At 40.3% G+C, this 16,608-nt stretch overlaps 1 protein-coding gene across 1 annotated transcript in view; it reads right to left on the bottom strand.

Moving 5' to 3' along the window:
* Positions 1 to 16,377, bottom strand: part of RET (ret proto-oncogene) — a 175,516-nt gene extending 159,139 nt beyond the window's left edge. The window contains 1 exon segment of the mRNA XM_074232971.1: positions 16,266 to 16,377. Within this exon segment, the coding sequence (XP_074089072.1) occupies positions 16,266 to 16,308 (43 nt within the window). The 5' untranslated portion in view covers positions 16,309 to 16,377.
* Between the last annotated feature and the right edge of the window lie 231 nt (positions 16,378 to 16,608).

Genomic DNA, 16,608 nt, shown 5'->3' with positions numbered 1-16,608 from the left:
TCACACTGATATGGACTGATCCACACAGTGTGAATTTATCTGTAAATGTATTGAAAGTAAATTAAATTCCTGAATTCCACCTAACTATTGCATAGCTTTGGGCAAATTACTACAATTCTTTGAACTTCAGTTTCCTCATGTGTAAAATGAGGGAGTTGACCTAAATCAAACCCTTAAGATCCCCTACAACTCAAAATTGATGATCCTATAAAATCCCTAATTTTTGCTCACAAGGAATGATGCTTACCTCCCAATCTCATCTTGTACCCAAACACAGAATTTCAGATTTTTAAAATCTCCTTAGTTTGGGGGGGGGGGGAAGAATCTTAACTCTTTCATGGACCATGTTCTTTGCCCATCCAATTTTCTTTATCTGGACTTTTATCTTCATCTTTGTTCACCTACAGATCTGATACATATGACATCTATGCCTTCTTCCAAGATACTGTTACTGTAAAAATTTTAAATGGCCCAAGATTGATGATGCAACTGGAGAAAACTTTACTCATGACTTCCCTTAATGGTTACACTTAGAGTTCTGCCATTCAACCAGTTATGAATTTTCTTAACTATTCTATCTCTCCCATATCTCACCATCCTGATCATAATATATTAAATGACTTTGTCAAATCCAAAGTTTTGTGAAAATCCAGGTATGTTTTTTACAGTATTTTTTAAAATTTAGTCTCCCGTATTAAGGAGGCAAATGATTGTAGTTCATCACATCTTGATGAAGCCCTGATGGGGCTTCATTTTCACTGTTGCCATTTCTGTTTCCAGGCCATCCTTTTTAATAATATTTTTTAGAATTTCCAGAATAAAAAATGTTAAACATAATACCCCTAACCATCTTCTCCCCTTTTTAAAAAAGGGTCAGCACCTGCATATTGCCTTTTCCTGATCTTAAAAGATATTTCAACCAGCTCAACAACTGGAGTCAAGTTTTTCAGTAGAGATGGAGAAAGGTGAGTTCTGGGTCTAAAGACTTGAACTCTGAGCTGTGTGCTTTCTTACCAATTTTTCATTTCTCTTGGGCTCCATTTTTGGTGGCACTGTGGATAGAGCCCTAGAGCTAAAATCAGGAAGACCTCAGTTCAATTCAATTACTTCTTAATTCTCTGACCCTGGGCAAATCAGTTAACCACAGTTTACCTCAGTTTCTTCATCTGCAAAATGAAGTTATTAACAGCAATGCTTTTCTCAAAGGGTTATTATTATTAGGCTATAAATGAGATATTTGTAAAGTGCTTTGCAAACCTTAAGACTATATAAGTAATAGCTAGTTTTTTTAAATATCAACTCCCATATTTGATAATACAAAAAGTTAGTACTCTCAATGAAATCCACCCTAGAACCACCCTAGAAAATGACAGTGTGAACTGAAGTTGACTTTTGCCTTCCTCCCACCAGAACCAGGAAAGGAGTGCTAAAGTATCCTGGAATTGCAATAGGAAGACATATTAGCCAAATAAAATTCAGGGTCTAAGAGGAAAGCAAAAGGTATGAAAAATAAAATAGAAGCAGAACAAGTCATAAAAGTAGAGGAAATTTTGTGGTTTTTTTTTTAATAAGCAAGGAAACTAAATAACAGGTGTTGTGTGCTTCTAGGACTTCACTCAGAGATGAGCACTTCCAAAGTTTAGATACTAATCAAAAAATGGTGAAAGCAAAGGGATCACTCTGGACAGAGAAATCTGCTCAAGTGGACTATGTCTTGGTGTAACCCCCCACCCACCCCCACTGCCCATGCTAATTTGACAGTCAATACTTTAGAGTTTTACATCTGTCCTTTCTAGGGAACATTTAAAACAAGCAAACAAATCAGTGTTGTCAAAGTCTTGTTAACTTCAGAAAAACAGCACGATGATCTTCAATCACAGTACTGGATAATTTCAGAGCTACAGGGAACCTTGAGTATCATCTCAATCCAAGATTAATTTTCAAACAGGGAAACTGAGATTTGGATAAACTAAGTAAATTGTTAAGACCAACCCAGTTAAGTCACAGCAGCTCATCATCAGACTGACCACAAAGCAGATGATTTTTTCAGTCATGACAATTCAAAAAATTACAAGGGGTTGGAGATTTGCAGTGGTGAAGGGGATGGCCTCATCAAAGAAATCTCAACTCCCTCAAGTGTTGGAGTAAGGTAGCCTTAAAGCATCCCTTACCTACAAAAAAGGACAGATGTTATCATTCCCACTTTACACACACATAGAAGTTGGGACCCAGGACAATTAAACAATTTGTCTTAAGTCACACAAGCCTCCAGTGGAGTCAGAAAATGTAGGCTTTTGCCTGCCAGTCCTGTACTTCAAGTCATGGCATGCCACCAATCTGGGACAAAGTTTTAACAGCTAAATATAATTTATAATTAGTTTTCTAAACACATAGCTAAAAGGCCATTAGCTAACCATTAGGTATAATGTAGCCCATTTTCTTCCTACAATCAAAGGAAACAATGATTTACTTAGCTCAATTCCAAAAGTAATTCTAAAGAATAAAGGCCATTTAGCACAATGAGCTCAATAAACTTTCACATTTCCTTTCTGCTAGGGGGTACACCCATCACCCCACCCCACCCCACCATACCACACCACTATCAGCTTCAGGCTTGGGCTTTTCTCCAGCTGACCATTTGCCTTCCAGTACATCCATCCGGTAATCAGAGCTCCTTCCTGGGAAATGGTGTGAAGCCACTTACGCTAACAACAGGGCTAGGTTGTCAATGGAACCATCCCAGGAAGAGGGGAAATATTTTAAAAAGGACAAATGGGGGCAGGTGAGAGTGACTACTCCATTGATAGCTTGACTATTAGTATGACTTCAGGGGCACTGCCCAGCACTTCAGATTCCACCATTGTTTTGCTCTTCGATCCAGACTCCTCTTGAGAAAGGAAATACTCATTTAGATCTTAAAGAAGAATATAAGACATCTGAGAGAAGGTCCTAGAGTTGGAAGGGAGCTAGGAGATCATTTGGTCTGATCTTATTTTTCTCAGACTGGTTGAATTTTAATCAAGACCTCTGCATCTAGAGATGGTGCCCCCTACCTTTGTATGTGCCAGAAAAGAAAAGAGGAAGAAATAAGAATGGGGAAAGGAAGGACCAAAGGAGGGAGCAAGACTTGTAAGGTCAACTTCTCCATCTTATGAAGGTTGGCCTGATTCACTCAGAGACAGGGAGAGACTACAGTGACTGAATATAAATTATTTGTGTTATGACTTATATTTGACTTTTTTTGGGGGGGAGTTGGGGTTTTTTTTAATTTAATTTTGTAAGACAAAGGGGTTAAGTGGCTTGCCCAAGGTCCCACAGCTAAGTAAGTATGAAGTGCCTAGGGTCAAATTTGAACTCAGGTTCTCCTGAGTCACTCCTGAGTCACTCCTGAGTCCAGGTCACTACTCTATCTACTGTGCCACCTAGCTGACTATTGTACAGTTTTTAATAGTTTTCTAAGACTTTTCACATCTTACTGGATATAGACCACTGACCTGGGAGGTGCCAGACAAGCTTGATCATTCTCAATAGACAGATTAGAAAAGGCCCACAGAGATTGTGATTTGCCCAAAATCACAAGGGACCATAATAATTCACTGCAATGTGGATACTAGAAAAGTACTTTTTCCCATTTATTCCCACAATTTACCAAAGAGAGAAATGAACATTAAAGTTCCCTAGATAAAAACCCATCCCCCCACCATCTTCAGATTTTTCTTTGGCCAAAGTAGAAACTTAGTTTATTCTGTTATGTCATCTCATCTCAATGCCAAGTAGGCAAAGAGAGTAGTTTGTACTGGGTTTTAAATTCACAAAGGTGAGTGTGAGAGCCTTCATCTGGTTCCTTCTGCTAACTCTGGTCAGCATTAGCCTTCATTACCAGTCTGAACTAAAGAGAGCCCAGGTTTGAATCACAGATTCTTACCACTGGCAAAAGAATCTTTGGTTTTATTTGGTTAATTCGGGGTTGTTATTGCCTACCACCTCACTTGAGAGAGTAGTACAGTTGGTGGAGGAGGGGGGATGAGAGATGCAGTTCAGTTTCAAAGCTGATTAGCAGTAGAGCCACCAGTAGAATTTGGGTCCCCTGGTCCTCAGGCCAGATTGTTTCCACTCTGACTGCAAGCACAAAACTATACAATACATTTTTACCCCTTTCTGTCCTAGGGTCATCAGTATTAGACTGACACTGTTCCTTGATATCATTTTGGTCCTCTTTAAGTACAAAGGACAACAACCAACTAATAGTCTGTAGGCTAACAGAGAGGCACCAACACACACACACACACACACACACACACACACACACACACACACACAAACACATGCTCCAATGGCAAGACAATGGTGGTACCCACTCACAAGGGGTCAAGAGAGGATAAAGAAACATAACCATGAATAACTGAATCTACACCAAGGGTTAGAAGTCTGAATCCTGTTCCTCCTGAGAACATGGGCCAATGAGGGAAACAAAGGGATAGGGACTGTGAGAAGTGCTAAATGTCTGTCTTTCAGTTCTTCCTTGGCTGGTCTTGGTCACTGGGCAACTGGGTGGGAAAGATTTGTTTCCAGAGTCTGTTCTCTAAAGTGTCATCTTCTTGCCCCTCCTCCCCCATTCCTTTCCCTTAGGAGCTGAACATCATCCTGGCAGGTTTCTGAGACAACAAGGAACCACAATGTTCTTGTTTCTAAATGACTTAAAGGCAATATTCTGGTTTGCCAGGAGCTATTCAGCCTCTTCTGGGCTCACATCTCCTCCCCCCACCCCATCTATTTTATTTATTGTTTTTTTTAATGACATAAAAGACCTTCAGGGGTCCAAAGTAGCTTCTTCACTCGAATGCACACAGGGTGGGGGGGAGGCAACTGGGTACTCTTGGATTGTCAACTTCAAATAACAAGCCCCCAGGGCAAAGACCTCCCAGCAGAAAGAACCCTTAAGCTCCAAGGAACATGGAAGCATCATCATTTCAATTATTTTTTCAATTGTTTTCAGACAAAAATTGATCACCAAAGAATAAATCCAACCACACTTTTTAAATGTGATGGAATGCTACTGCTGTAAGCTTGGCTGTGATTTTGTAAAAACAGCCCAAGTGAGGAAGGTAATGACTGATTCTGCCAAAACTATGAGAAAAGAACTGTACCTTCCAGCCCACCTGGGCAAGGGAGAAATAATACACTTTGTTCATCTCCCACCACTATTCTGGCCCCTCCTCCCCCTCTGTGCATGTAGATGCACATGGCAAGCAGACATGCAGACATGTCCCTTGGCAAGATGGACAGTGCGTTCTTGTCTGCCCCTGTTTTTGTCTGCCTGTTTCTTTAGTCTTTTTCTTTCTTCATTATATCCCCAACTAGGTCCTTGATATCCCCTGAAAGAAACCTAACAAAGTTCCTTTGTCTCTAATTCAATAGTGTTGTCACCTTGATCTTCTCCGATAGCAAGGGACAAGAACCAACCAACCAACCAGTTCAACACTTCAAGTCAGTTCACTTAATTTCTTGGATTATAGAACAAAGGGGTCTGGCCTAGATGTCACTTTCAGTTCCGACGTTTTGCAATAATTCATAGGATGTGCTACAATTCAGCAAGAGTTTTATATTAGGGGCAGCTTGGTGGCGCAGTGGATAAAGCACCAGCCCTGGAGTCAGGAGTACCTGGGTTCAAATCCAGTCTCAGACACTTAATAATTACCTAGCTGTGTAGCCTTGGGCAAGCCACTTAACCCCATTTGCCTTGCAAAAACCTAAAAAAAAAAGTTTTATATTATCTGACTTTATACTTTATCTAAATATCTTACATCTTCAGGAAGGTTCTATTTTTTTTTTTTAAAGAGAGACGTGGCTGAGCAATAATTAATGACTCAATAATGTTTGGATTTCCTGAATCACGTGTAGGTAAGGAAACTGGTTCACCAATATCATTTAAGTGACAACATTATCCAGTTGCTCTGAAATCAATCTCCCCACCCAAGGGCCAAGGTGGACCTGGAAATGGGGGGTTGACATTCCCCTACTCTTGAAATGGTGCTCAGGAAAAGACTATAGCTGGAAAAGACCAAAAACCCTGGGTCAATCATACAAAGCCAGGAGGTGGTACCAAATAAAGGGGTCCGAAGCAGGGAACAAGGTGGGATAAAAAACACAAGTCAGTACCCCATTGGATTAGCAGAGTTCAAGGAACCGTAAAGAGATACAGTCTCAGATCACATTTACTGCCATTTCTAATAGCAACAAATAAGAAAACCCTTTAACAATTTGTTGCATTTGACATCTTGAGGATATACATGTCTCCAAGGTGACAAAGGCCCTTGCCTTCTAGTTTTTCCTAAGTGAGTTTCCCCATTTGTTGCATGATGCCACTCCCATTTGCTCTAGGGGGAAAAAAGGTTCTCTTGGGGGTCGAGGAACCAGGAACATCTGTAACCCAGGTGACTGCCTCTCTATCTACATAGAAGTCCCTAAGAACAGATATGCCTCTAATGTTTTGCTTCTTAAGAACTCAGAATATCTGTAATAGAGCAGACAAAAATAAGGATCCCAATGGGTTTGTACTGGGTTTGTGTTGGTGCAGGGAATAGGAAAATAAAGTGGCACAAAACCAGGAATAAAAGGACAAAAGAATTTGCTGTTGTTTCTATTCATTCATTTCAGGTTTCAGTTGTGTCTGACTTTTTGTGACCTTATTTGGGGCTTTCTTGGCAATGATACTGGAGGGTATGCCATTTCCTTCTCTAGCTCATTTTACAGATGAGGAAACTGAGGCAAACAGAGATTAAGTGACTTGCCCAGGGTTACACAGGTAGTGTCTGAGGCCAAATCTGAACTCATGAAAATAAGTCTTCTTACTCCAGGCCCAGAGTTCTAACCACAGCACTACCTGGCTGGCTCAAAGAAAATTTTTATACTCTTCTAAAAAAAATGTGACTATCTGTAAGATGCCAGGACACGTATGGCTAAAGTAACCAATCCCTGCCTCACTAGTGGCCCCAGCCCCTCCCATAATCACCAGTTTCCCTTGCTATTGTGAGTCCCACTGAAAGCTTAGAACTAAATGACAGCCCCAAACTGGGGCTGTCTGGGGAGCATCAAGCACCTCTTTCATCACCATACAAGCTTTGACAGAGAGCACCAGGCCATTGTGTGTGATGCGGAGAGATTCCCAGAAAGAAATTGAATCAGCCAGCAACAGGCAGGCCAAACAACAGCTATAACTTAAGTCAGAATTCCATCCAACGGTTTTGCTTTCCCGGTAACAGGCTCATTAAAGATACAGAAGACACCCCGCTGCATAAAACATCTATAGCACCATGTTACCGGAAATGTTAGATGTGTCAGCAACTTGGCAGCTCCCTAGTCCTGCTGCAGGGGACTTCTCCAGGAAAGAAATGAGGGTGTCCTATAGACCCAGAAACCCTTCTCCCATCCAAGCACCAGATTCTTCAGATACATGTTAAAGGGAGCCTAATGATAGAACAACATCATCACCCCTAAACACCTCGCACCTTCCTTGGAGCAGATCATAGGGAGAAATAATTTTTATATGAGTGTGTGTATGTGCATATACACCCATATCCTCACAGACAGGATTATTCCTGATAGAATCCTGTTGATACATCTAAGTATATATTTGTATATGTATATCTCAAATATATGTCATGCATATGCCATATGTGTCTATGATGCAATGACAATTGTGAGATTTTAGATCTATACTTGAAAAAGACCTCAGGGATCATCTACTCCAATCCCATATTTTATAATTAATGAAATGGAGACCAAAGGAAGGTTGATGCTTTGTCCAAGGTTACACAGGTGGGAAAGACAGCTAGGTGGTGCAGTCGACAGAGTGAAGCCAGGAAGATTCCTCTTTGTGATTGCAAGTCCAGCCTCAGGCACTTGCCAGTCACCCAACTGGGCAAGTTGGTTCACCCTTTTGGTCTCAGTTTCCCCATCTGTAAAATGGGATGGAGAAAGAAATGGCAAACCACTCCAGTATCTTTGCCAAGAAAACCCCAAGTTGGGTTATGGAGAGTTGGACATGACTGAAAATGACTGAACAACAAAAGGAATAATAGACATCAGAGATGGAATTTGAACCCAAACCTTCTGAATCTATTCTTTTCTCTGTACCATGCCTATTCCAATGCCTCATTGTGGCGATCTCCAAAACTTTGTGGATAAAGCTATCATTTTACAGATGAGGAAACTGAGCATCAGATTCTTGACATCTGTTAGTGAAATTCTGTAGTTGTACCCAAAATATTGGATGGGGAGAATAATTCCTGTGCTACCTATTTCATCTAAGATTGTTAGGAAAGCACTTTTTGAACCTTAGAATGCTATGTAAATGTGAATTATTTTATTTTCAAAAGAGCTTTCCTATACCAGTCCAAGATATTATTTCAGTCTCATAAGAACCTGGGGACTTACATAGGACAGGGTGCAGTTTGTAGGTAAAATAGACAGAACCCAGAATCTAAAGACAGAAAAGGTCTGAGTTCAAATTCTGATGATAATTACTAGCTCTGGGTGACCCTGGAAAGTAATTTAGATTCTCTCAGCTTCCATTTCTCTATTCCAAAATGGGGATAATAGCATATACTTCATAAGGTGGCTGGAAATAGTAGACAAGAAAATATGTGAAGCATTTTGTAAACTTTAAACAGATCTATAAATGTTAGTTATTATAGTTACTACTATATCCAGTTCACAGATAAACAAAGATAAAGTTGCATAGGTCACTACTAGCCCAGCTAAGACAAGAACCCACATCTTCTGACTGGAAGCAATACTTTCTGTCACTATGACAGAGCAAAATGGGGAGGAGGAGGGATAGCAAGCATTTCATCTCTAAGAAACAGCAGCTTTCTGGTCTCCTTCAGAGCAGTAACTAAGACAGGACAAGAGGGTTTTGTCTCAGGGTACTAAAATTTATAAGACCTTGCTTGTACTTATAGGTTTGGTTTGGTTTTGTTTTTAAATAGCTTTGGACTTGTTTTAAGTCCTCTGTGTTTTATTTTTTGCATTTAAAAACCTTATGCTGAGAAGGGGTTTGGAGACTTCATCACACTTCCAAAGGGATCTATGACATATATAATTCATGTAAACAGATATAAGGTAGTTTGAAGAAGTATGCTAATAAGTTTACTGATACTAATAGATTTAAATATTTGGTATTGGAGGACAATTAAAGGTTTTCCATAGGGGGATAGCACCTAAGTTGAATCAAAAGGTAAGGAGGTTGTGAGAAAGAAGTGCTTTCCAGCAAGATGGAGATCTTTTATGGAGGTATGGTAGTGAGAATGGAATAGTTAACAAGGCAATTTGGCCATGAAAAATTGCATAAAGGAAAGTAATATAAAGTAAGTCTACAAAAGTCAAATGAAACCAGATGGTAAAGGTATTTAAATGGTAGGTGGAAGACTGTTTGATCTGAGAAGAAATAGAAAACTATTAAAGACAGAAGGCTTGAAATGATCAAACCTATGGCTAATGAATATTGATTTGCCAGCTGTATGGTAAATGATGGACTTAAGAAGGAAGGGACTGGAAGAAGGAAGACTGAAGGCAATTGGAGAGTTAAAACTAGAGTGATGATTATATGAATGGAGAGAAAGGGCCAGAGAAGGTGTTCTTAATCTGTGATCCATGAACATGGAGGTTATTGCATATATTTTGATAACCATATTTCAACACTGGATTTGTTTATAATTCTCCCTGTGTTTTAAACATTTAAAAACTTTATGCTGACCACTCCCAAAGTGGTTGATGACACACAAAAAAGGATTAAGAATTCCTGCTGTCAAGGTACAATAGATACAACCTGGCAAATGACTGAATGTGGTAGGGAGGGAGAAAGAGTCAATCCTGATTCAAAGGTTAAGACTGTGAAACTAAGAATTGTAGTGTGCTTAAGAGAAAATGATTAAATTTTGAGAATTAAGTTGGGGGGGGGATGAGCTACAACTTTGTCAGGTTGAGTCTGAGTGGCTAATGGTAGCATCCAGGTTAAGAGAATAAGTAGGATCTTATTTATGATAGACTTAATTCTTCTTACTAGTACAATCATCCAAGACAATTCCAAAAGATTTATCATGGAAAATTCTATCCACATCCAGACAAAGAACTATGGAATCTGAATCTAGATTATAGCATACTTTTTCACTTTTTTATTTTTATTTGTTCTTTCTTGTTTTATCCATTTTGTTCTGTTTCTTCTTATACGACATGACTAATGTGAAAATATGTTTAACCTGATTGTACATGTATATCAGATTGCATGCTATCTTGGAGAGGGAGAGAAAGAGAGGAAGAAAATTTAGAACTCAAAATCTTACCAAAATCTGAATTCTGAAAACTATCTTTACATGATAAATAAAAAAATTATTAAGTCAAAAAAAAGAGAGAATAAGTAGGTCTTTGAGGATGAGAACCTAGAGACAGAGAGGGGATCAGGAGTGGATACAAATACATTTGGGTGTCATCTGGTATAAGAGTTATTGAACTCATGGTATCTAATAAAGTCAGCAAGGAAGAGGGGGGACCAAGATGGTGCCCTGAAGGATCCTAGATTGTGGGGCAGAATGATCCTCCAGAAGAAATTCCCCATTATACAAAGTTTTCTGGGTTGGGCAAATATTGTCCTTCAAGTCACCTTACTTTATCTAAATGGTATCTGTTATTCCAGGAAATTACTTTATTTGAATTTGTCTTAGTCTTTTATGTTCCTGCTCCATAACACCATGGGAAGCTCACCAAGAAGTTTCAATTTAATCAAATTGCCCATTATATCAGTGATACTGATGTGCTTCCAAACAGAAAATACTAACACATCACATGTAAGAACTAGAAGGAACCTCATTTTTACTTACTTTCTCACTTTACTTTTCTTTCTAACACTTATATCGTCAAGTAGAAGCAGACCAAACTTTAAGAAAATACCAAAATTCAAGCTTACTACAGCAGAAAAATTTTAAATGAACAATTCTTTGATTTTTTAAAAAAGTATTTCTTTAGATCCACACGTCTGTGTTTAAGCAGAATTGACAAATTATAGCCACCTTTAAAAAGGTTTTCAAGTCAAAAGATTTTTTTGAAACTTAAATGTCTCTAAAGTACTTCATATCTTTAAATAAATAGGTTTATTTAAGCTTTAATAGCTTAAAACGGAAATAAGATTTTTTAGGATATCATGCATAATTTGGGTTTTTCATCCCTTGACCCACAACTTTTCCATAAACATACTTCTTATTTGAATAGATCAGTGATAGTTCTCTGCCCTGTGGGAACTCAGACTAACTGAGAGGGACAAGTAAATTGGGCCCAGTGTCTAAAACCTTAATTCTCCTGCTGTGGGGAGGGTCCCAAGACCCTTAGCCAAAAACATCCAGGTGGTGACCTATCAAGATTCTGGAAACTGGTTGGGCAACACATCTCAGGCCTGTTGCTGCCTTGGACAAGAGGTTTTGTCCCGGGATTAAGAATATTTTGGAAAGTCCCTAACTGGGATATTGGGAGACACATCCAATGATCCATGCCAGCTCGTAGATGTAATTATAATCAAGTGGAATTAGATACCCTAGGTTAGGATCCAAATGGAAAAACAATGCCTCCTAGGAGATGGGGGAGGGGTGCATGGGGAGACAGAGAGAGGAAAAAAAGGAAAGAGGAAGAAGCAGGGAAAGAAAGAAGAGAGAGAGAAAGGAGAAAAGAGGAGAGAAGAAGGAAGAGGGGAGGGAAAGGATAGAGGAAGGGAAAGAGAGAGAAACAAAGAGAGATAGAGGGAGAAGGAGGGAGAGAAGAAGGGAAAGAAAAAGAAAGGAAGAAAAAAAGAAGAGAGCAGAGACATGAAAGGAGAAGGGGGAGAGGGAAAGGTAAGTATAGAAGAGGGAAAAGAGATAAAGAGAGGAGAGACATAGGTAGAGAGATGGAGAGAACATAATAGACAAAACTGGCTTTGAGCTTCTGTTAAAACATATCTCTTGACCTCAGTTATTTCCATCCCTTGGCCCTGAGATGCCGTGTAAGTGGTAGATCTCGAAGAAGTTTAATCCTCAGTGGGCACAAAGGGTTAATCAAGTCATGTGATCTACTTGACAGCTTCATATGTAACCAGTCAAACTTTTTTCTCTGTCCTGGCCCCAGAAACACAACAGGATCAAGCAGATACTTTGTTCTATCATCCTTGAACAAAGATAGCTTCTAAGAACTTCTTTGGGTGAAAGTGCAGCCTTTGGAACCATATTTCATTTTAAATCTTGCACTTGTTCCTTACATGACCTTGGGCAAGTCACTCCCCCATTCTGAAGCTCAGTTTCCTCACCTATAGAGTTAGGAAGTTGCATGAGATGACCTCTAAGATCCCTTCCATTTTGAAATCTCTGATCCTGGTTCTAGCAAGGAAGGGCTGGGAACTACCCGTTTTGCTTTCCCACTCACATGCAATTATTTTCCAAGTTCCAGAAAAGGAGAACTGTTGATTTTCTGAACTTTTAGTCCAGATCTTGAGATTCTTAAAAAGTAAGTAGATATACAGTCTGTGTGGGAATGACCCCATTCTCTGTGGCCTAGCCTCAAAACCCAAAGTTTGGGAGGCTCTATTATTCCTCCCTCAAGGATATTTATTCTTCAGAAAGACTACTAATTAGCCTCAGATCCCTAAGGCCTCTTTAAGCTGACCAATTTCCAAACTTCTCAGTATCTCTGGGGGAAGGAGAAGGCTTTATTCTAAACCCCCACCCCAATACAGTGGGGTGCAGAGAACTGAAAAATCCACTCCTCTCAGGTTGAGATGGGGGGGATTAGAAAAGGGAGGCCCATATTCCTTCTCCATCTCCTCTGTTGTCTGCCTCCTAGACAATATCATAATGTAAACAAGAGAAACAGCATCTCCCTGGAAAACCCTCATTCCCTAAGGGGAAAGAGGCTCACATATACACTGTCAAGTAAAACATCACTGTCCCTGCCCCCATCTCAGTTCTGAAGCAAGATTGATTCTGATTTGATCTTTGCAACCTTGTTTGACCAGGAAACTGAGGGAATATTTCTTGAGCTAGTAAAGCTGAGAGGGGAAAAGGAGGGAAGCAAATAAATATATTTGCATTCTACCTAGGGAAGAAGTTTGAGTGTATGAGAATGCAAGTTTGGAAAGACATTTTATAGTTTCTCTGTGTGTGTGTGTGTGTGTGTGTGTGTGTGTGTGTGTATTTTTAACCTTGAAAAATCCAAACAGATCAAAGGCAATGACTGGGTGACTTCTTGGGAGAAAGCAATTCAGGAGAGAGGATGCAGAGCTAAACCAGCAAGGATTACTCTCCTAGAGGATCCAGTCCATCCTCTGAGAGTGAACACAAACCCCAGGCAACAGTGATACATCTTAGAGGGACAGAGAGGAAACCCCTCCCGAAGGAAATCAACAATCAGTCCCCCAAAAGAACAATTTCTCCTGCTGCTGCTATTGCTGAGAATACACATACAACCTCTCTGAATACAAAGTTGCCCACCCAAAGCCACAAGAGATCTTTCAAAACATCCCTGTTTATTTCTCTGCTAAAATTCTCAGCCTCTCCTACCTCCCTTTTGTCAGTCAAAGAGCAAATTCTGGAAAGCAATCATGATTCCTCCTTTTTCTGCCTATGGCTTTAGACTCTGATCATCCTACAAAAGTCCCCTGGAATTTGGAATGGGGTTTTTGCCTTCCTTTGCTCTGGAGGCAAGTTCCACTGAGAAACTTTCAGGGGAAGTCAAGAAAAAAAAAAGGATGAAATCTAAGTGTCTCTTTTCTTGTTCACCTAGTTGGGATTGGAATGGGGGGGTTCAGTTAAGGGGAAAAGTATTACAGATGAATAAAGTTTGCAAGCTCAAGAGAGAAAACTGAGCTTTTCTAACATACATATTTTAGGGTGAAGACAAGCTGTCATTGGGTAAAGGTTATGAGGAAACTCTTACAATACTTATTTCTTTCCCCTCTAACACTCCCTTGGCAAGCACAGATCTTACCTCTCTTCAGCTCTAAGAGCAATTTCTCTTCCTAAGAACACAATTCCACCGGCTATGGGGGATCTGTCTTCAAATCTCCCTCCCCCCAAGCCCTCATTCACAGCTGGGCTATTTGCAAATATTAAGATGCCAGTCTGAATCAACATTAAGGTTGATAGGTATCTTCCTCTAGAACTAGGGTTCTAAAACAAGGTGATGGAAGTCTCACTCCCTCATCAATAAGGACCCTGGGGTGTTTAGAGAAGAAAAAGATAGAAGGGCAACCAAAAGGTCCTTTGAAAGGAAAAGGAGGGAAGCAGTTAAAGGACCTTTACTGAGAAAAACAGAAGGCAGTAGGATTGTTTGTAACCTTTGGTCTGAGATCATGACAGCAAAAAGAAAGTCTTATTAAAGGATAATGGATGCTCAAAGAAGGTAGGGTTTGCTGGAACAGAACTCCTCTCAAGGTCATAAAGCCAATTCTACAGCTGGTAAACTAAGGCAAGCAGACATCAATCTGAGGCTCAAGTTTAGTGCTATCTAGAATTAGCATAGCATAGTTAACACTTAAGGAAGAACCATTTAATAACAAACTCTCCAGGGTCCTCCAGAATCAATCGGTAGTGATTAACATCGCTTCTAAATTTCAACTTAGTATTTCCTATTTTTCTCAATGTTGCAAGAGAGACAGATTCTTTTCTTTTCAGATGAACCCTTAATTTTAGGAAGTAAATTGCAATTCTGACAGATTAGAATAAACAAGTAGATGGTGTTTCAACTGAAGGAATACCTATATATTCCCTGGCATGAGAAGTTAAAGCTGGCTCATTGACTTTTTCTGGAAAATTCATCCAAAAAGGTTTACTTTCATTGTTTTTTTTGTCAGCTTTTTTTCCCCCAACTGGTAATAAAAACTACGAGAGAAAATCGAATTAAAATGAACAGTATCAGCTCCTCCCCCACCCTCCTCTGTTAAGACTTGCCATCAGAAATAAATGTCTATCTGAAGAATGAGTTTACTGACCCAGAAGAAAAGAAAATGAGAGCTGACTAAAATAAAATTTTCAAAGAGTAAATTTCATTCATAAAAATAGAAACATTTTCAAGTGAAACAAATACAAGTGTTTTTGTATCTAATCTTACCTTACTTGTATTTAATCTTACCTGGACTGAGTACAAAAATACTTACAAATGAACTCATACAAAAATGCCTAGTAGTGTGGGAAGGACAAAAAAAATCATCCATGAGAAAAAGTATACACAGTATATGACAAAAGGCAATACAGAAATCCTGAAATCTACATGTCTTCTGTTGCCGACCAAGAAAAAGGATACAATTTTCAAACAAACATCAGACATTTGATAGAGCTGGAAAGAATGACAGGATTTCCTTATGATATACATTAAAGCCTAGCAGTCTGCACTTTCTCTTCCTTCTTCTCAACTCCCACCCCCACCCTCAGTGAGGCAGGTCCTCACCTTTAGGTGCTAATAGCTCTAAAGAAAAATAAGGACCCAATCAGTCAGCTATCAAAATAGGAAATAGATAAATGACTAATCCTTTTCCAGAAACCAAGCAGGGATGACTCTTATCATTTACATAATCTTACAAGCTAGAACAGAGAAGGAAAAAACCTAAACACCTAATATACCTCACACACTTACCCCCCCCCCCAGCTTTTTGTTTAACAACCATGGGTCAGACCCCCCTCCCCCATTATTCCCCATGCTCTGATATCTCCCGAGAGGATAGAGTAAAGTTCCTTGGGGGGAGGAGAGAGAAGGGGGAAAAAATCACTCAACACTACAATTCTGATTTATTCGCGTGAACATCAGAAAAACACGTTAGTAAAACATGTCCATATGGAGATAAGAGAAATACAATGATTTTCTGTTTGCATTGGAAACTCAACAGCTGTGGAAAACCTCGTCCATGTTACAAGCCAATAACTTTTCATCTTTCAGTCTTTTTCGCTTATTAGCTTAAACTCAATTGACTTTACTGATATTAAAATGGGGGGGGGAGAAAAATCATCTTTCACAACCTTAAAATAGAACCACACTTTAATATCCATCTGCTCCACTCCATAAATTTACGGGCAAGTGAATACACATCTGTTCTAACTTAGTTTCGAAGCAGAAATCGTAGAGCGAATATCAGCATTGTGAGCATCTTGTTTATCTCTTCCTTCCCCGTCTCTCCTCCACCTTCTCCATCCCACATCTGGGGGCTCGGGAAGCAGACAAAACTTCCCAGACCGATGCAACTGAGCTTCACTCACCTTCACAAAGGAGAAGCCCCACGAGCCCCCCAAGGAGAGACATCGTTTTTCCACCCCCGCCAGGCAGTCCGGGAGTAGAGCCAACTGGGGAGCAAGCCGGGGACCCGCGTGCGTCCCGCGGGCGCAGGCGGCCAAGTCGCGGGCTGGCCGAGGCTCGGGGCGTCCGTCTGTCCTCCGAGAGGCGCAGCCAGCCTCCTGCGGATCTCCGCGCCGGGGGACACCGGCCGCCTTCGCCTGGCCGGCCGCGGCTGTGGCGCGGCTGCGGGAGGCAGGCTCTGTCTGGGCAGCCTCAGCCCGGCTGCCCCATAGTCTGGGGAAGAGTGCGGATCTGCGGGGAGGTGCG

The sequence above is a fragment of the Macrotis lagotis genome, chromosome 4 (genome assembly GCF_037893015.1).
Source record: "Macrotis lagotis isolate mMagLag1 chromosome 4, bilby.v1.9.chrom.fasta, whole genome shotgun sequence".
Lineage (NCBI taxonomy): Eukaryota > Metazoa > Chordata > Mammalia > Peramelemorphia > Peramelidae > Macrotis > Macrotis lagotis.
Note: the sequence above shows the minus strand (reverse complement) of the source record. Positions and strands in the feature narration are given on the sequence as shown.